The sequence below is a fragment of the Colletotrichum lupini genome, chromosome 1 (assembly GCF_023278565.1).
Source record: "Colletotrichum lupini chromosome 1, complete sequence".
NCBI classification, from domain to species: domain Eukaryota; kingdom Fungi; phylum Ascomycota; class Sordariomycetes; order Glomerellales; family Glomerellaceae; genus Colletotrichum; species Colletotrichum lupini.
The window spans coordinates 7914034-7935146 of NC_064672.1; the positions used below are offsets into that span (position 1 = coordinate 7914034).

At 35.2% G+C, this 21113-nt stretch overlaps 7 protein-coding genes across 7 annotated transcripts; 3 read left to right on the top strand and 4 right to left on the bottom strand.

The window, feature by feature from the left end:
• Window positions 1-5566: 5566 nt before the first annotated feature.
• CLUP02_02285 (uncharacterized protein) lies at window positions 5567-6188 on the top strand (the record flags this gene model as incomplete). Its single annotated transcript, XM_049281317.1, has 2 exons — window positions 5567-5787; window positions 5900-6188. 2 exons carry the CDS (start codon window positions 5567-5569, stop codon window positions 6186-6188), a joined length of 510 nt encoding a protein of 169 aa, XP_049137274.1.
• A 339-nt stretch (window positions 6189-6527) lies between these two features.
• CLUP02_02286 (uncharacterized protein) lies at window positions 6528-6752 on the bottom strand (the record flags this gene model as incomplete). Its single annotated transcript, XM_049281318.1, has 1 exon — window positions 6528-6752. A coding segment is annotated over one exon (225 nt), but the record flags the coding sequence as incomplete, so codon positions are not given.
• A 1765-nt stretch (window positions 6753-8517) lies between these two features.
• CLUP02_02287 (uncharacterized protein) lies at window positions 8518-9602 on the top strand (the record flags this gene model as incomplete). Its single annotated transcript, XM_049281319.1, has 7 exons — window positions 8518-8570; window positions 8630-8845; window positions 9040-9063; window positions 9121-9172; window positions 9236-9341; window positions 9416-9494; window positions 9578-9602. The coding sequence occupies 7 exons, from the start codon at window positions 8518-8520 to the stop codon at window positions 9600-9602; spliced, it is 555 nt and encodes a 184-aa protein (XP_049137276.1).
• A 108-nt stretch (window positions 9603-9710) lies between these two features.
• Window positions 9711-10581, top strand: CLUP02_02288 (uncharacterized protein; the record flags this gene model as incomplete). The annotated part of the gene is made up of 3 exons (XM_049281320.1): window positions 9711-10017; window positions 10088-10453; window positions 10508-10581. 3 exons carry the CDS (start codon window positions 9711-9713, stop codon window positions 10579-10581), a joined length of 747 nt encoding a protein of 248 aa, XP_049137277.1.
• A 106-nt stretch (window positions 10582-10687) lies between these two features.
• On the bottom strand, window positions 10688-11377 carry CLUP02_02289 (uncharacterized protein; the record flags this gene model as incomplete). The annotated part of the gene is made up of 3 exons (XM_049281321.1): window positions 10688-10783; window positions 10842-11299; window positions 11371-11377. The coding sequence occupies 3 exons, from the start codon at window positions 11375-11377 to the stop codon at window positions 10688-10690; spliced, it is 561 nt and encodes a 186-aa protein (XP_049137278.1).
• A 7667-nt stretch (window positions 11378-19044) lies between these two features.
• On the bottom strand, window positions 19045-20235 carry CLUP02_02290 (uncharacterized protein; the record flags this gene model as incomplete). Its single annotated transcript, XM_049281322.1, has 4 exons — window positions 19045-19425; window positions 19498-19632; window positions 19689-19939; window positions 19998-20235. 4 exons carry the CDS (start codon window positions 20233-20235, stop codon window positions 19045-19047), a joined length of 1005 nt encoding a protein of 334 aa, XP_049137279.1.
• Window positions 20236-20271: 36 nt separating this feature from the next.
• Window positions 20272-21030, bottom strand: CLUP02_02291 (uncharacterized protein; the record flags this gene model as incomplete). The annotated part of the gene is made up of 5 exons (XM_049281323.1): window positions 20272-20308; window positions 20370-20475; window positions 20541-20622; window positions 20744-20792; window positions 20999-21030. 5 exons carry the CDS (start codon window positions 21028-21030, stop codon window positions 20272-20274), a joined length of 306 nt encoding a protein of 101 aa, XP_049137280.1.
• Window positions 21031-21113: the final 83 nt, after the last annotated feature.

Sequence of the window (21113 nt, forward strand, 5' to 3'; positions counted from 1 at the left end):
CCCGTATACTAACTTACGTAGTACCCTAACGACCTTACGTCTTATAAAATAACCTCTTACTTCTTTATTAATACGTATACCTCTATATAATAGCTTCCTTATTATACGGATTCTTATATTATTTATAGGCTCTTTATTTTCTTTTTTAAAGACTTTTTACTAGATCTATAACCTTAGTATTATATAGGTTAGTATATACTACCCTATACTATTTAATATTACTATACTAACCTATATAATCTAGCCTTAGTATTAAATTAAGCTTAACCCTAAGATTATTAAAAATAGCTATTATATACCCCCGGATATTACTATAACTTATACTTAGGTTATTAATACTATTTAGACGACTATATATAGTAACGCTAAGATTAGTGCCGAGTCGTGCGCCCGTTATAAGGCTAGTAAAGGCATTTTTATTAATTACGTTACTTTTATAAATAAGGGCTACTCTAGTTATAACTATATATTTACTATATATAAGTATACGCTCGTTACGCCTCCCGTTATTATTCGTATATTACCTTATACTACTTTATATCTATTTATAATCTATTAATAGTTCGTATTAGTTCGTAATATACTTACTAAGGTTATTAAGCGCGGTTATAATTATAAGGGCCGTAATAAAGTCCGTATTAGCGCTCTACTTAAGTCTCTAGGTACTATCCCCGCTATATACCTCTGTATAATAATAAAAGCCCTTAAATAAGTAGCTAAGTAGGCTAAAAATAACGAAGAGGGTATATATAATAGTATATAGGATTATAAAGAGCGTTACTAACTTATATAAACTCTAAATAAAAAATAATTAATTTAATATTCTTATATAGTATAGTATAGGAGTTTATATAAGTATATATTAAAATATAATACGGTTAGGCTTAATACCCGGGTAGTAAGGCCCTTATAAAGTCGTAGGGTACTTATTAACTATAAGCTAGAGTATATACGCTTAGTTTAGCCCGTAAGAGGCCATAACTAACCGTATAAAGGCTCCCCCTAAAGTTTAACGTTTTTAATAAAATTATAGAACTTTTATTTATCGTATATTATCGTTATATACTTTTCTATCTTTTTTAGCGTTATAGATCCCTATAAGCGTCTATATTTCTATATATATACTTATAAAACCTAGTAAATAAAAGGATACCCCTATATATTACTATAATTATATATAAACATTTACCCCTTACTTAAAATTTATTTTTTAGTTTCTTATTTTATATATTATTACTTTCTTAAAATAGTACGACTGCGTATTAATCTTTTATCATATTAAACGATAATTATTATAAAGTTAGAGAGTAATTAGACTTATAATATAATTATTATATATATCTTTATAGTTTCTAATACTAGAATTATAAAGCGAACTTTTAAACGTTAATTTACGAAATAGGACTTATAATAAGAAGAGCGTACGGTCTTTTCTAAGGATTTATTAATTCGTATTTAAGAATTATTCTTCTAATAATGCTTAAATAATAAAGATATCCTTTTTTAACTTTAATCTAAAGGATTTATAATTATGGCTATAGGATTATTAATACTTCGTTAATAAAATTAGCTTTAATAATAATAAATACTAAAATAGCTTATAATTATATAATAATAATTAGAAGAGTTCTTTTTTAGTATACTAGAGGTTACTTACCGTACTAAAGGGTACGGTAAAGAGTATTTTTATATATAAGTTTACTAATAAGCTTATATTATTAACTAAGATAAACTATACTTTATATATTATAAAACCTTTTTATAATAAGTTTAAGATTAGTTAAGTAAGATAAGGTACTATTATAAAGGGTTTATAACTCCTAGACTAAATTATATTTAGTCTTTAAATACGTATAATAAGCTTTTACTATTTAGATTTAAGATCTATGCTAGTATTAATACTTATTCGCGGTTTATTATATAGTTCTATATAGGGGTTTTTACTTATACGTCCCGGAATATACTTATATAATATCTTATTATTATTTAATAATAGGGATTTATATTATTACGAGTTCGTTTAGACCAAGGGAAAGAAACCGTTCTTATATTTAGTATTTATTACTACTTTTTATAATACTATTTAATAATAAAAAGTCTAATTATATTCTATAATTATTAAATCTTTAGTAAAAGTATTTATAACGTTAAGATTAAGAGTTAATAAAATCGTCTTTATTAAAATAGATTAGTATATTAGCGGGTAAGTAATATATATCTTAATATATATAAGTATATTTACGTTTATAAGAATACTTCTAACTACTTAAGTTCTAAGGGCTATTCTATATAAATATACTCTTTAACTAGATTATACTTCTATTTACGTATATACTACTAATTCGTTCTAATTTTATTAACTTCATATAAATTTAGAACTCTTATCGAATTCGTTATTAAAAAGGTCGCCCTTATATTATTTCTAATTAGCTATAGTAACTATATTATTAACTTACGTTACGAACTATATAAGACTTTATATAGCTAATTAACTAAGACTAAGTTTAATAACTATTAAATACTATTTAAAATAGTAATAATTTAGACGCATATCTTCTTTAAGCTATTTTATAAATTTGTACTTTAATTATTAAGGGCTCCCTAACTATATTAGTTAAAAGTACGAAGTTTAGTAAGGCTAATTATTTTTATTTTAAAGCGTATTAATATCTTCGTATTTATCTAAAATAGTATATACGTAATAAGTTCTAACTAGAAGTTACTTTACTTAGTAAACTATAGGGCGGTATTATATAAGTTAAGTAGAGATTAGAAGACTTTAGAATTAATCTTAGAATATTAAATAGCTTCGTAATTACGAGCGATACTAAGGACGAAGAGGAATTATAAATATAATTATAGTTTATTTTAAACTATTTACTAACGAGAATGCTCGTTTCTATCCTTATAATATACTAAGTTATTTATTATTATAAACTTTATCTTCTTATTAAATTATTATAATCTCGTCTTTTTTATCGTTTTTATCGTTTTTAACCTTTTTCTTAGCCTTTACCTCCTTCTTAACGATCTTCTTTTTTTACTTAACTAATAATTCCTTTTTAATCTTTATCGTTAGTTTAATATTAATACTTATTAAAAGCCGTGTTTTTAGAATATTTCTATACGTCGTTTTACCTAAAGTTTTAGTTATAATTAGTTTTATACGACCTTTTCCTTTCTTTACTAACTAAGGTTTAATAACTAACGACTTAATTCTAGTTTAAAAAATAATAAAAAGTTAATAATTTTTTTTTTTTATATAAGATCGTAGCTTTAAAAAGGAATCTCTCTAAACTTATAACTTTATATATTACTTTATAATACTCTAAGATATTATAAGGATTTTTTATATTAATTAGAAATACTATTTACTCTATTAAAAGAATTTGTTAGTTTATTATAAAATATAAAATAATAAATTATATTATATCTTAATATAAAATAAACGTCGAGAAGCGATTAAACTAAACTTTCCTAATAAACTTCTTAATAACTTAGATATTAATATAAGTTATTATTTAGAAACCGTTAAGTTCGTTCTTAAAAAAGGATGCGTTATATAATATTATAAAGATATTAATTATTAATAATTACTTTAGCTCCTTTTTTGTTTATTAAATACTTCGTTCCCGCTCTTTTTAGTTTATAAAAAGAGATTTTATTAATATCGAGGTTTATACGTTTATATATTCTTATTATTTAAAAAGGGTAGAGCCTATATAAGTATTATTATCGATCGGTCGTTTTAAAATAGCTTTATAAAGAGGTATTATAAGGTCGATTAGTTTAGTAACGTCTTATATAGAAATTAGAAGTTATTATAGATTTATATTATAATATTTATAAATAAGCTATTAGTTTAATAACTTAAGTAAAGAGTGATTTTTATTTATAAAAAAGTAAAAAGTAGTAGTTATTTTTATAATAAAGTTATAAAAAAAAGAAAATTTTTTATATTGGGGTACGATATTGCGCGATTTTATATACTACTATACGGTCTAATATATTACGAAATTAAAGTATTTTTTAAGCCGTAAATCTCTATAACCCCTATTTATAGGTTATTATACTAGTCTAGACCTTATCCTAGGTAGTGGGGTGACTATAAAATACGATTTCTGCTTTGACATATGAAAAAAGTGTTTTGGCGGAGTGCCTCTTGCAGTCTGCCGTACTGGCCGGTGGTCTCTGGACCCCTGACGCGCGACGAGTCAGGGTCCAACCGTCCGTGAGGGGGATGGTGGGTAGGTGAAAATGGCAGAAAAGTCGCCTGGGGAGGGCATTTTTCGACTTTCCGGTTTCTTGACGAGGGAAATGTGAAAGCCGGTGTCTTCCGGATGTTCCTTCAAGCACCCCTCTTCATGGCCAAAGCCTCGATATCGCGACTATTCACTCTTTGCGCTACGTCAGCGATCGTTCATGAGCCACAAGGACCCAGGCAATGGGAGCAGAGCAAGTCGAAGAAGTACGCAGCTCGAAACGACAGCAGCACAGTCCAAGAAGAATCATCGAGCCGCCCACGTCATTGATACCTAGGTCATCTAGATCTTTGGAGAAGGGAATTCAAACTGCGGAGAGTATTTGCTATTGCCTGGTGTACGCTGACGCCGGGGTGGTGGCTGTGGACACGGCGAGCGCAGGAATGCGTAAACGCTAGACCGCTTTCTTGAGTAACAGAACCCCTCCCCTGGTTCCCATCGGATGCCTCTCCGGCGCTCCGTAGCTCGAGTAATCGTGTTGATTGACGTCACATATGGCTGCGGCTGCGCGCATCTTGGCTGCATAATCTAGACTCGACTCTTTGTTTCCTCGTTCTCTCAACGAATGAAGATTGGCTACAAGGACAGAGTGATATGTCGGGGTACCGCGATACGACGGCTCATGGCATTGTCAAATTATCCATCCCCCAGCGAAGCGGGTTTTTGCGATGGTGTGCAAAAGGTCTAGGCCCTCTGGAGCTCGAGACCCTGAGTGCATCTGCGGCGGGCGCATCGCCATCACATCTTCCAGGGTTTTGCGATGCGAAGCCAGTGACCCTCGCGAGCTTGCGTCCGCGCGTAAACCTACCCTATGATCTGCCTAACATGACCGGAGCTACTATTGCTTTCTCGTGTGGCGGATATCGTCCGCGAACCATTGACTTTGGAGATAACCTTGACCGTTGTCAGAAGCATAGGGGTGCCGGGGTAGAAAGCTGGGAACGCGCCATCACGTCACTGTCCAGATGGCGTTTTCCCGCCATTCTGGCACCCACGTTGCGGGATCTCACATAGATGCTGCTTCATGGTGTGGTTCGCTGGAGGCGTTTTTATGTCTAGCGTAAGGCTGCCTCCGCGGAACGGTTTGCTGGATGGTCTCTTGAATCTTTCCTGCTGGATTTGTTTCCTCCCGCGCCAGTGATTCGTTTTGATGCTTTTAAATACTCGGTATGTCCCTGTTGCCCGGATGAATCGATCCGAACGATTCCCTCAATCTGTGCCCATCGTGCCTTTACTGCACCCATCATCACGAGCTCCTTGCATCAGCCTTTGACCTTGTCTGATTCCAAGTTCCAGTGACACTGATGAGCTTGATGCTTTTACCTTACTACCAGTTGCTGAAGACCCACCAAAGTACCGCATCCGAACAACATCAGCCAAGGTTCGGCCCCACCCGCCCATCCAGGTTCATCAGAGTCACACGGCTGTCCGTCTCCGGCCTGCCTAGACCCTTAACCATCGCCTGGATTTCCCTTTCCACTGCAATCATGTCTTCCACTGGCGCTGTTTACAATGGCGGTCACAGGTGCGTGCTAATCAAGGCTATTCTATGGAACAGAGTGCTGTCACTTTGGCTTGTACCGCCATCCTAGAGCCCCCCCACCGCCTGCTAACTTTCCGGTATTCCTGCCATACAGAACTTCCGCTGCACCACCGACAGCCCCGCCTACGGTCCCGATCCCAGCTCCGACACCGACACCGGCCCCACAGGTTGCACGACCCGCAATTCCCGTATCGTCGGACTCGGCATATTCCATCAAGCGATACGTTGATACTCCGACTGCTTCGGACCGCCAAATCCGGGCCCCACTTTTCAGCAGCCCTTTACCGTCCCCGTCGCCTGAAGAAGCAGAGCTGGCTGGAAAGGCTCGCATGGAGGCTTTGTTGAAGGAAATCTACCCTCATCGTCCTAAGTGGTCGGATTGACGGATAGTGAGGTTGATATGTCTAACTAGCCACATTGCCCTATCGCGCCCAACTTCAAACAATATACATCCTATTATTTTTCAATCTGCAACCATCGAGACTACCTTACTTTATGTGACGAGCATGCACCCATCATCTCATACAGTCCAACTCAAGTTTTTCGCCTGATGATGTATTGTTTACCAAGCCTTTCGCATCTCTTATGGGGTCAGGCGGTATAAAAAATTTCGTGGACGGGGCCAATAGCAACGTGCGACTGTCGCTTGACCGGACATCACCACAGGACTAGGTAATTCTAAGCCGCCAAGGATGCGCGAAGCAAAGAATCACTCGCCTTGACTAATCTCCACTTACCCGACGGACTTGGACATGTGATGGGCTGCCGTATTCTGCTGGTTCTTTGTCTCCGCACAGACGGCTTTGACATTTTTCGCCGCCGTGTAATCTCAGTGCAGACCGAGCCACAGTCCTCGTCCTCGTCGCCTCGCTTTCTGGAGGATCGTTCAAGACTGCACCGTGAGACGAAGGGCACGAGCCGCTAGTTCCTAGCAACTCTTTTCTCTGCAGGACTTAGGACTGAGGTGAGGACTCCCTGCAGCAAGATGAACTGGGTTGGCTAGCTCGGAATTTTCTTGGGGATCTTTTCCTTCGTCTCTACTCTTGTGTGTGATTCATGAATATGCATTCGATGCATAGAGTGGCACCGAGCGTGGAAGTTGCCCAGTCCGAAGGCGAGAATGTCGAATGAGCAGCCAGTCATCAAGGGCTGCCTGCGCCGAGGAATCGGACATTTCAGATATTTCTCGGCTTGAAATCATCCATGTCGCCCCCCTTCTCAATCCTCAAACCCGGGGTACAGCGTGCAGGAAACTGTTTGGATCAAGCTCGACTTTCACTCACGACTCCTGTTTGGGGCTTTTCCACGTCCCAAGATATGCAGGCCACGCGCCACGATGCAGGTCGAGACTCCGCCACGAAAAGCAACGGCTCTGGTGATTCGTATGCGACGTTGATTGTAAAGAACCGGTCACCTGGGTATGGTCTCTCACAAACTTGAAGACTTGAGATGGCTGAGAGCTTGGGGCAGTGGGATGGCCCGTTGATCCGTGAGATGTGGGACCTTGGACGAACTTGCCATCTCGATGGGTCATTTCTGGAGCCTTTGCTTGGCCTGAGCTCTGGTTGGGGTTCACGGCATAAATCCCTTTGCCAAGCAAGCGCAACTCTGCTCATGTGGGCGACAAACGACAACAGGCCGAGTGATTCATGCCGAGATCTTCCCATACGCTCAGCCCCTACTTTCTACTTTCCAGATGGATTTCCTGCTCAGCAACTTTCTGGACGAGGCAATCTAATCCCACGTATTGAAGAGCAATGCGCCTTTTTCGTAGAGCGCTTCATGGGGGCTAGAATCCGAATGGAACGGATTTGACTGAGGGCGTTTGTTAGTGTCGTATTTTAACGGGAACTAGAAGTTAAGAATTGCCTAGGCGACGATCCATGGAAACCTTGTGTTGCCCTGGTACTAGATTCAGAAATCAGCCGGCGCCTACACAGCGTGTTGTCTGGCGGCAACAGGCGGGGCTAGACATTTGGGTCTAGAACCGGAGAATGCCTTCACCGTGGAAACATTTTCAGGATCAAAGTTTCTCCATCTGCTGAATTCGAAGCTCTTTGATTCAGCCCAGGCACTCGGAGATGAGGTTCCCTTCATCTCCAGCTTTCGCGACTCGACTCATAGTCGAGGGCAGGGAAAATTCACTCCGGAGCAGATGCACGGACAGGCTTTGTTTCTCTAGCCTCCCCGCGGATCTCCCTACTTACCTAGCTCCGTTAGTCGGCTCTATTCATATGTGTGTGGGCCTACCTACCCTCTTTGCCCGGCTTCTCAACGGCTGCCCCAGAGCCAAACAATAACCCAACTTGAATCGGTTAGCCGGCACTTCGGTATGACACCGCCCCCAGGCACCAAGTAGAACCGAGGAGACTCCCCGTTTTCAACGGATAACTTGGGGAAGTGCAGGGCCGACCTGGACAAGCTAGGTTAGGTTTGTTTGTTAGCCCAGGGCACGGCCCGGTGCTACGGCCGGACGTGAAACGCGACAGCTCGACGATGGGAGGATCGTCGGGACAATGAAGGAGGACTGAGAGCGCCGTGCGGGTGTCCAGGCTTGCCTGGAATTTTGCTGGCAGTACCATTCTTGAGCAGGAAACAGCAGACATAGTTGCGGCAACTGGTATCTCTGTATTTGACAGCGTAATACCGAGGGAGAATGTATCTCATCCCTCGCCTCTGGGATACCTTAATCTGTCAGCTGGACTGCAAATGATGTTTGATGTCTATCACTTGCAGCGGTGTATGAACTGCCTCCTCGGAATTTTGTGATAAGAACATGCTCGCTCCATGGTAAGCGCAGCAGGTGGCACTGGTCGTAGCCAAGATCACTCCGAGCTTTGAGCATGCTTCTTCCCGCTGCCAAGAGAAATCCTTCCCAACCCCTCATCCTTTCGACCCTGCTTTTGGAAAGGATTCCAACATGGGAGCTTGAGCCTGGAGAATACCATGGGGACCGAACTATCGGTTCTCGCCGCATCTTCTGGCGAGCACCTTTACGGATAGACTGCCAGGGGGACCGATCGGACGCCGCAATCACCAAGTGCTCTTTGCAAAGACCCGTGCCTTGCATCAATCTCTCCCTGCATCATATCCTCCTGCATCCGCTACGCTGAGAGAAGGGATCCGTCATATTAGCTAGGTCTTTCCGTACAGTCTACACAGATAGAGTACTGGGGCGCACTAACAAACTAAGGTTTGACCGGAGGCACTAGTCCACGCCGTTCACGTGGGTAGGAACGGCGGCAAAGACTCCCACGGGTGACAGGCAAAAAAGGCGTTTCACGATGTTATGCTTCGACAGACGCTTTTCTAAAGATGCATGGCTCTTGGACCACGTCATCCTGCTCTGAGCCGTGTTATGCCCAGTGTCAACGAGTACCTCTGGGCTCCAGCTGCTTGACAATGTACCCAACCTGCTCAGTCAGTCCAGAATACCGATAGCGTCACTCAGTCTCGGTCTGGTCTGAGGCTTGGACTGCTCGGGGCTCTGAGATGCAGCTTGGCATTGCCCACCACAGCCTACCTCGTGGTGGATGGTTGCCCTTCCCCATCAATGCCTCTCTCTTGTCCCTTGTCATGGCACAGCAGAGGTGACTGTTTCGACGCCCAGGGGCCCTCATCTTGGATGCTTGCCGAAGCGGATCTCCGGACGAAACTAGAGGGGTTTACGTTCACGCAGCACATGAACAGTTGACACCCAGAACATAAATATCCTATCACGAACCCGTCTGGTAGCCTTTCTTCTTCTTCTCATCAGATCACTCTCACACAGCTTCACTTCGCCTCTCGACAGCTAGTCTCTCGCAACCCTTTTTCGACTCTTACATCTTTCACAGCCTCGGCTTCATTCGCTCTTCAGCATCTTTTCAACCTTTTCTCACTAACCAACCCCCAAAACAATCAAAATGCACGCCAAGACTGTCGCCCTTTCCCTCGCCGCCGCGGCGGTTGTCCACGCTGATCTTCGCCTCAACACCAACGACATCCCCCAGGACTGCACTGCCATCTGCCGCCCCGTCCGTGACCTTGGCAACATCTGTACTGTCAACTTCGTCCCGGGCCAGGGCAACAACAACAGCGATCAGCTCCAGGATGAGCTTGACTCCCAGTGTGTCTGCACCAACAACTCCTTCGACCTGAAGAACTTGGCTGGCCAGTGCAATGCCTGCATGATCGAGAAGGTTCCTTCCGACCAGCAGCGCAGCCTTGAGGGTAAGTTACTTCTAGACATCCAGAAGCCTCTTTCGAATCGCAGTGAGCTAACCTGATGCTTCACACACAGGTATCCAGAGCATCATGAACGTCTGCCAGCTGCCCAGCGCCAGCGGCTACGCTTCCTCATCCACCTCCCTTGCCAACACCGTCATCGTCCTCGCCACCCGCCTGACTGCCAGCAGTCAGCTTACTACCACCTTCGGCGGTGCTCAGACTACTGAGTCCTCCTCCAGCCGTACTCGCTCCAGCGAGCGCTCCACCATCACCACCACCTTCCTCACCTCCGGTAACGGTGGTCTTCCCTCCATTGCCACCTCCACCATCGTTGGCGGTGGCCGCCAGACCGGCAATGCTGCCCCTGGTCTCCACACTCCCGGCAGCAACGGCATGCTCGGCGCTGTCGGTGCGATCGTCGCTGGTGCCTTTGCTCTTGGTGCTTTCATGCTCTAAAAGGCTTGGTTCCACCGACTGGGCAGGATTGTTGAAGTCTATGGTACGGATATGTCACAACAGGAGTTTGGAAAGAGGAGGATAATATGCATGGTAGTTTGTTATGTCTGATGAAGTAACGGTTGCGCGTAAGATGGGGGAATATCATGGTTTGCGTCACTCCTTTGGTCCTTTTTTTGGGTTTGGCTGTATCGCGAATGAGATATCTATGTACTGCTTACAGGTTTATGCAATTGACGATAGATGCCGCACTCAGAACACTGCGTCCCAACGCTTCCATAATCCCCCGTGACTGATTCTCTCTTGCCTCGAACTGACAATGAACACATTCATCCTCGACTGTTTGCTCTGGGTCCTGACGTGGCAGCTACTTCGGAGGCTGTCTCCTCATCTCTTTTGCTATTCGCCTGGTTGTGAGCATGCATCACGAGGACTGTGCTCCGAAATTTCCGCATCGGGATATTCAATTCAAAGAGCATATCCACCTCCTCAAGTGTCCGGCCCTTACACTCCGGCACGCAGAGGTAGACAAACACAAGAGAGAGAAAGCTTATTGTGCCGAAGATCAGACCAACCTTGGACCCCAGATTCGCGTACGGGGCGTTGAGCAGATACGGTAGCGTAAAAGCGACGGTGAATTGCATTGCAATGTTAACCACGCTGGCCGTCCGATACGTAACGTCACGGAGACGCATGCTCGGAATCTCGGCAGAGAGAACATGCGATGTTGGTGCCCATCCGAGAGTGAATCCCGTAGTCATCACAATCATCATGGCGACAATGGCTGACTTGACGGAGACGCTCGGATTGGACGTGAGTCCGAGAGCGCCTATGGCGAAAAGACCGGCCGTCTAAATCGAGCCGCCGAAGAAGATAACGTTTTATCATAATGGCTTCAACTATCCATAGCCTTACTACACGTTACGTAACCTCGGTTATATAATTACCGAGGCCTACTTTACTCATACCCTCTATATTAAAACAAGCTTCGTACTTATTTCCTATTTTTAATAAATAACTATTCTCTTTATATATATTAATACCCCTATAATAACTTTATAATAATTATAAACCTAGCTCTAACTTAGACCCCTATATTTTTATTAAAAAGTTATTTTTTAAGGACTACGTTTTATTATATCCTTTTTTATAATATTATTTAACCCCTATTACGTCCGTTAAGCTTATTTTTAAATAAATTAATATTTTTTAAAAAAACTACTAATACTCCTAAGTAAAAGCTTAATTACTAACGAAACTAATTTAAATAGTATTTTACTTTATAAGTTAAGGCCTAGTTAAAGGATATCTAGGACTTACTAAATATAAACGATTTTATTTTCTTATTAAATCCGGTTTTTTTATTAAGTTTATTTTTTTAATTAAGGAGTATATTAGAATATAAAATACTACTTAAAATTAAATATATAAAATAGCCTCGACTAAATACTAATAAAAACTTAAAGAGTTTATTTAATAATAAACCGAATAGTTAAAAAGCGAGATTATAATTAAACCCTTTATTAAAAACGATCGAATTAAGTAATTAGTTATTTTAATAAAACCAAAAGCTATAATAGCGAATTAAGTACGTCTTATTAAAGAATATACCTCTTTTATTTAATAAACCGTTTTTAAAACGATTTCTTATTTATAAAAAAAAAGTTTATACGAATTAATAAATCGCTAGATCTCTTTTATAATTATTTAAAAAATCTTAGAGAATACGAAAGAAGAGCTTATTAATTCCTTAAACTACTCCCTTTATATTATGATTAAAGTTTTTAAATAAAAGTACGTACTAAGTAACTTTAGTTTATTTATAATTATAAAAAAAGAATTTAATATAGTTATAAATAGGGCGAACTTTAATATTAGCTTATTAACTTAGATTAAAAACTTCTTTTTAACTTATTATTAAATAATATAATTTAAATTACTTAAAGTCTAAGGGACCCTTATTTTAAAAACCTTTTTTTATATAACTATATATTACTTTATTTTAAACTAATTTAATTAAGAGCTTATTAAAATTATTAAACTAAAATAAAAAAGAAAAGTAATTTTTAATATAAGGTATTATATTAAAATTTTTAATAACTTTTTATATAAAGAGGTAATATATAATAAAAGTTATAAACGAACCCCTATAATATTCGTAATATTAATAAGTTACTTAGATTTTCCTAAGTAAAACGAAGTAATTCCTAACTCGTTTACTAACTACTTTTATAAAAGGACTTATTATTAGAAATTAATAAACTATATAAAAATAAAGCTTATTTTAATAAGTAAAACGAAGTTAGAATACGTTTAACTAAGTCCTAATAATACTTAAAAAATAATTTCTTATTTAAACTAAGAAAAGTATACTAACTTTTATACTAATCTCGTTTAGAAAAGCTAGATTTATATAAAACCCCTTTTTAAATAAAATAATAATAATCGAAGTTATTTTAGAAAAATAATTAAAATTAGTAAGCTAAGTAATAAAAAGAACTCTAAGGGAACCTATTCTTTAAATATTATAATTATAATTATTAATATTAGTCTACTCCTTAAACTAAGTATAAAAGTAAATAAGAATAGTAATCTTATTATTTTTTTTATCCCCTTTACTAGCTTATATTTCTTTTTTAAAAATATAATTATAAATAACTACGGGGCCGTTTACTTCGTTAATAACTAATTACTTTTAAAACCGGATTTTATTTAATAAAATAATAACTTAAAAAATTTAAATTTTAAAACGGCCTCTTATTTTATTATTATTAAGGGAACGAGGATTATATATAATATTTTTATAAGACTAAAAGGGCCTAAAATAGAGTACTTTACTTTTTATAATATCGGTTTTATTAAGAACTTTTATATAAACGTCGTATTAAAAGCTCTCTTTTAAAAAACTAATATTTAGTACTCGGGTTTTAATTATACCCTTTAGTTTAGTAATAAATCTAAGAACGTTATTATTAAATAGCTCAAAAAAAAAGTTAATCTAATTTTCTTAAAATATAAGCCCTATTTATCCTATTTTTTATTTAAAAATTAGTTTTTACTTATTAATATAATTTTAATACGTAGTACTTAAAACTTACGTTCTTTATACTAATTAAAAAATAACTAATCGAATATAGCTTAGCTCTAGTACTTTAAATTTAAATATCTCGCGCTAATAATACTTAAAAAGCTCGTCTTAGCCGCTCGGGGGGTAAGGATTAAAAAACTAAGCCGTTTAGAATATTATTATTATATAACTACTTATATAAAATAAGTTATTTTATAACGTACTTTAAAACGAAAAATAACTTAACCTTATTATAGGATTTTATAAGACCTTTTTAACTACTTACTAACTTATAAATAAAATAAATAGCTAATATTAATTAAAAACGAGTATTTAAATAGGATTTTTATTTTTTTATAAGTTATAAAAACTTACGATATAATATTTAAGGTCTTATATTTTTTTAAATAATAAGTACGTATATAAAAGGGCGTAGCTATTTATAAGATTTAATAAAACATAGAACGTATAATAATCGTGATTAATAATAAAACTCGTTTTTAAATATAAGTACGGGAGCTAGGAATAGACCTAAAGACTATTCCTTTATATATAAAAAAACCGAATAGATAAAGGGAACGAGCTAACTAAGAAATTATTAATAAAGCGATTAATATAATATTAATAGCTAGTTTACTAAACGAACTCTAAATAAAAGCTATATTAACTATAGCTTACTTATATAATATTAGCCCTAAGTAACGTACTAACTAGCTATTACTAATTAAATTAAAAAATTCTAGTTCGTTTATTATTTTAAGTAGTAATAATTAATAAATATACTAAAGCTTGCCCGTAATTTACGTCCTTATTAAGGGTAAACGTATATATATAGCTATAGAGCGTACCTTTTTAAAAAGGATTATAAAAAAAGAATTAATAAAAAACGCTTTAAAATAGAATAAAGGGGATATATTAAGTACTTCGTAAATTACGTACCGAACGCTTATAACCTATATAAAATCTAAATCCCCTCGCTTTTAAAAGTTATTATTATTTAAAATATAATATTTAATAAAATAGCTTTTTATTTAAAAAATAATATTAAAATTATAATTTATTTATTTAAATTAAGGGATATAATAAATAAGATTTAATAACTACTTATAATAATCGAACCTAAGTTCTAATTACTGAGAATTATAAATAAAAAGGAGGCCGTATTAATTAATAATAAAAAGTAGTTATTATTACTTATACTTATTTTATAAAAAATAAATAAAGCTATAAAAAAGCTTAGTTCGTTTTTAAATAAACGAGGCAGGTAGCTATTTATTCTTAAACTAACTTTAGATTTTAAAAGTCCGGAGTTAAATACGAACTTTATTTAATTAATTAAAGTTATAAGTAAGGCCGTAAAGAAAATCGATCTTCTTATTAAGAGGATCGAAAACGTACTATATATATAAATAAAAATAAAAACTTCTTAAAGCTTTTATAAAAAGGATCTTTTTACTTAATTAAACCTTAATAAACCCCTTTAATAAATAAGCTTATATTAAGAAATAAGAATAATAAACGACTTAGTTAATAACTTTAATATAGTTAATATATATAATTAAAAAAAGAATAAGTATACTAAACGAAACTAGAGGTTAAAAAACTAATTATTAAAAATATTTATTTAAAACCCGAGTTAATAAGAGTAACTTAAGTAGTACTCTTTTTATATTTAAATAAAAAGAGACTAGGACTCCTTTTTTAATATATATATACTTAATTAATAAAAAGCGGTTAACGAGGTAACCTAGGGGTATTAAATATTATATTATTACGTTTATATTATAATTAATAAAACGAAGTACGTTTTACTAACCGTAGTTTAATTTAACTAAATTTATATAAATTAATTAATTACTCTTTTAAAAAAATAAAAGGATATTTTAAAAATACTAAAACCTCTAAGAAATTAATTTATAAAAATAATATATTTAGAAATTTAAAAACTAAAAAAAATAAATACTTAAGAAGTAGTTAGTAAGGCGTCGGTTATTTCTAAATTAATACTCCTTAAATAAGTATTTAATTATAAACTAAATAATAATAATTATCTCGATTATTATAAAATAAGAATTTACGTTAAGGGGGACTTTTAAAAACAATACTTTTTAAAAAAAAACTTATATAGCGACGCTAATTATTAAAACGTTTAGGGTAGCTATAACTATTACTATTTAATTCGATTTAAAAATCTATTAATATAATATTATAAACGCTTTTTTAAATATAATTAAAAAGCTAAGCGACCCCCCTATTATTTATAAACTTTTAAATAGCTTTTATAAGCTAAGAATATATATTAAACGCGAGCGGGCCTTATATAACGCCCGTAAGACTTTATTATTATAATATAAAAGGTTAGTATTAATTTTTAAAAGTCTACGTCTTTTATTTATAAGCGAGGACCTATACCTATTTTAAGATTTTACTAAAAAGGTCCTAGTTCTTTTTTATATAAATAATATTTTTATTTTTTATTATAAAAACTATCTTTATAAGACCGGTTAAGTAACTAAGGGATTTAAAAAAAAGTATAAAATAAAAAACTAGGGGTTAGTTTTATAGTATTTTAAAATAAGGGTCGTTTATAATTAACTAAATTAGAAGATTTACTTAGTTTATAATTAGTATTTTAAAAGGGTAATTAAAAAGTTCGATCTTATTAATTCTACTACTCTTATAACCCTTTTATTAATAGTCCTAATTAAAAAGAACTTAGGGATTATATTCTTAAATAAGACTAAGTTTTTTTTTAAAAAAAAGTCGGATCGATATTATATATAGCGATTATAATTTAGCCTAACGTTATTTTTATATATACTCTATTCTCTTAGTTCTTAATAAACCTGTCCCGTTAGTATTATTTTATTATAAATTAAGTTATATAATACCTTTTTTATATATAATACTTAGTAATATACTTTAAGATCTCGGGGGTTAGCTAGGTATTATTAATTATAAATAACGCTTTATTTATAAATAATAAAAAGACCCGAATATCCTTATAAAGTTTAATAATCTCCTTTTTTAATAGCCTCGTTTAGTAAAAAATAGCTTATTAAAATATAATAACTACGTTAATTACGGAGGCCGAATTACTAAGCTTAGAATATATAGCTAAAAAAATACTCGTTTTTAAACGCTTTTTTAAAAATATCTCGCTCGAGCTTAGTAACGTATAAAAAGTATATTATAATAATTATTAAATAATTAAACTCGTAATAAAAAAAGGAGAATATATTTTAACTTACTTATGCTACGTTAATATTTAAAATATATAGCTATAATAAGAATACGTAAAAGGCTTATTTTAAGTAGTTTATATATTAATAAATAAAATACTAACTAACGGTTTTATAAAAAACTTTTTTAGAGCGAAGTTCGAGTACTTTATATTATTTTTAAATATAAGAGATATATAAGAAATAATTATATTAAATAAAAAGACGTTTAAAAAGTAATAAAACGGCCTAAGGGGCCCGGCTTTTAATTAAAAAACGTAGCTTATAGCTAGGGAATATAAAGTCGCTTTAGTAACCTTATTAGGTTATTTAAAAAGAGGCTATTTACTTAAGAAGGTAAGTACGTATTTATTTAAAAAAGACTTAAATATAGGCTATATACCTAGAAGGATATATAAACTAATAAGAGTATTAATTTTAATTTAAATACTATTTATTTTTATAAGCAAAATAGTTAATATTATTACGTTTTTAATAGGTTTTTTTAATAACGTTTTTAATATAAAAAGAGCGCTTATAAACGCTTCTTTTATTAAGTCCTTATTTATATAAACCCCCTTACCCTTTTTTTTATCTAAAGAACCGTTGTACTTAAGGGCCTTATATAATACTATTATTATATAAGTTAGGGTTTATATATTAGGTTATAAATAATAAATAAAACGAGGACGGTTTAGAATATATTTTATAAAGTATAAGTAGTTTTATATTAGTAACTATAGCTATTACTAACTTTTTTATTACCTCCTACTTAAAATATAAGAACTTTATATTTAAAAACCGTATATACTCTTTAAAAATAAGGGCATAACCCGATTTTTTATAAGTTTAATAATATTAATATTTATTATTAATATACCAACTTAAGAAGTACGTACTATTTAAACGGCTACTAAGGGCGCTCTCAATATACTTAAAATATTTATAACTAGATAGGAGAAGTAAAAATATTAACTTATAATAAACTTTAATACTAAGGATAGTATTAAAAAGGTTTATTATTAAGAATTAGTTTTATAAATAATAATAGTTAAAAAGGTATTATATATATAATTAATTATTTTATATTTTTTAAAAAAAAGTAAAAAAAGGGGTTATAAACTTATTTTACTTCTCTAGTCTTTTTAAAAAAAGTTTTTTTCTTTTTTTCTTTTTTATTTAAAAAAAGGTAAGAGAGGGGGCTATAAACCCTCTTTATTTACGCCGTTTTTTTAAAAAACGAGGACGTTTTTTTAATTTTTAAAAAAGAATAAGGGAGGGGGTTATAAACCCTTTTTATTTTTATTACTTTCTTAAATAACTCGTTTAGTTATAAAGCCGCTACTTATTTAATAAAATAATTAAATTAATATTAAATAAACGAGGCCGTATTATAATTAAAGTATAAAATAAGGGAATATTACTTACTTATTTCGGGCTCGTAAGGGGGGCTAAAAGAGCCGCCGCTCTTTTTTAAAGTTATAGCTTCGTATTTACGCTTTTTAGCTTTTTATATTATAATAATACGAGCATAGTTTTTAGTTAATTATTTTAGTAATATTTAAATAAAAACGATATTATTAATAAAAATCCTTTTTTAATAATACGTATATATAAGAATGCGGGTATAAAAATAAAAAGTAAGAGTATATATATATAGTAATAATATAAATATAGGTTAAAAAGAAAAAGAAAGTTAGTACTATAAGTAGTAATAAGAAATTTATATATTTACTACCCTTAACCCGTAGGTTAATTATTTAATTAATAAGAGGCCGTCCCTTAGTTATACTTTTTATTAATAATATAGCTTTAAAACTACTTATAATAACGAATACGGAAGTTAATTTACGGCTAATTTACTTTTTATTTATAACTTTATATATAAACCGATTTATTTTATAATTCTTCTTATAAATAGACTTTTATATATTAATATTTAGTTTTCCGTTTTTAACGGACTTTTTTATAATAATATAAGTAGTTAAGCGCGCTTTTTTTAAACGTATATTCGTTTAGAGGGGTATATTATAATAGCTTTAACTATTTATAACCTTATTATATATTACGTAACCTTAGTTATATAATTACTAAGGCTTACTTTGCTCGTACTCTTTATATTAGAGCGAGCTTTGTACCTATTTCCTATTTTTAATAAATAACCGTTCTCTTTATATACGTCGATGCCCCTACAGTGACTCTACGACACGTTTCTAATGCCGATGATAAGTCAGCCAATCGGTGTAAGTAGGCCTGATCCAAGGCACATAATGCACACTAGGGGCTTTACCTCCGTCCCAAATTGTCCAATAGGATCATTGAGCAGACACACATGACAATGTTAATGCTGGAGGTGATCATGGTGACGGTGAAAGGATTGATGAACCCCAGCTGCTTCACAAAAATGGCGCCGTACACAGAGGCAAAGATAGAGCCAGTAGCCTGCAGGAAAAAGTTGACACCAATGACTGACATGGTTCGTTTTGTCACTTGCTTGCCCCTGAACATGTCCATGAAAGAACCTTTCTCAACTTCGTGATCTATACCTGCGCGTATCTGAGACATCTCGGTCGCTATTTGCTCTTCAGTGAAGCTGCCTTCACGGAGACGATTGAGAGCTATAAGTGCTTCGTCGTTACGGCCTTGCATTGCAAGCCAACGGGGAGACTTCAGGAGTATAGAGAATCAGTATCCTGACCCGATCGTAATCAGATGACATAGATACTACTGAGTACTCACCTCTGGGACAAACCAGATTCCCGATATGACTATCACGGGTACGATGTAGAAGAGCCCGTACGGAATCAAGTATGCCGCAGCCGAGTTCAAGCTCCCGGTACCTCGGGACACGGCGTTGACGACCAAGCCACCCGTCTAAAAGAATTTTCAGCATAAATCTTGGTAGTTTAGGAAGGGTCATTTCAGCTTACTGCAAGACTCAGTTGGTACGTGCCGACAACGAAACCACGAGCTCGTTGCGGAGTTATTTCCGACTGATAGATGGGTACAACGGCAAGCTCTATGCCAATATAGATATAGGCCAATATCCTGGCAGCGAGGATCTGATCTCGGCTTCTGGACGTCATGATAATTGTCGTAGCCACGCAAGACCAGATACTCATTGAGAACATGCACATGCGCCGACCGTAGCGTTTGCTGACTATGCTCCCGATCAGAATACCTAGACCAGAACGAGCCTGTCAATATTTTATGCTAAGCCCATCTATCGCGTAACGTACCTATGCCAAACCCAATATACGGTAGGCCGGCAAAAAGAGACAGCCACCAGCTTTCGAGGTAGTAGGCTTTCGTCTTGGCATTATACCAGCCGAATTGCCGTTCGAAAGCGTCCATCGCTTGGGTCGAATTAAAGCCTTGTTGGTCAAACCCAAAGTTGAATTGAGAGACGGCAATGAGCAGGATCGTTGAAGTCAAAGATCTGTTGAAAGATTGCCGCAACGCAAGGTGGCTGAACATGATGGCTGATTAGTTGCCGAAATACTGGCTGTCAATCTAGGTGAGCATGTCAAGGCACGCCACTTCTCTATGGCTATCTGCTATTGTGAGAGGCAAACACGACGGCTTTATATTATTCATGTAAGTATCATTACATGCTCTTAATTGCGCCATCACGACTAATGTTGACGATTTGCCGGGCATCGATGTTTCCAACGTTTGACTCCCGGAGAAGTTGAGCCATCTCCTTGGGGTAAACTTCTACTCAAGCGTGACGACCCCTGTCAATCAAGTGGGCCAAAGTAATGACTAGAGCGGGGGGGTACGACGCTTATTCCGGATTCTGGATAGCTTCGTTGTTGTTGGATGGTTCCCCGGAAACATCTCCCCGTCTATCCCCGTTAACAACTATTTTCACCAACACAGACAAATCGCTGCTGTTATTATTTGCATGTTGACGAAGCATCCAATATTAGTAACGCGTCGTAGTCATGTGAGATTAGTGTTCACTTTAAAGACACTACTTCACCTTTACGTGCTGTCGTGCATCCACGACCACCTCAGGAGTCCATGGCTGTCTACGGCTCACAAGAAGTGGCGTCAAATTTCGACCCAAGAAATTAGCAGTCGCTTCTCATGGAAGGCTGCATAAGATATCGACGAGTTTTTGCTATCGCTATATCATTGCCGGATCTCGGCGGATCTCAACAGCGGGGTATTCATTGACAAGCTGTTATCCCCATCAACGGGTAAGAACGGGGAGATAGCGACCTCTATCACACACCTTTGAGTGTCGTCAAGCTTGCCCCAATCCATATCAGTTTTAGCCCCTCTCAGAAGAGAAATAATCGTCTCTGATGAGTGAATAAAGTGAATTGCGTCAATTCTGAGAGTAATCT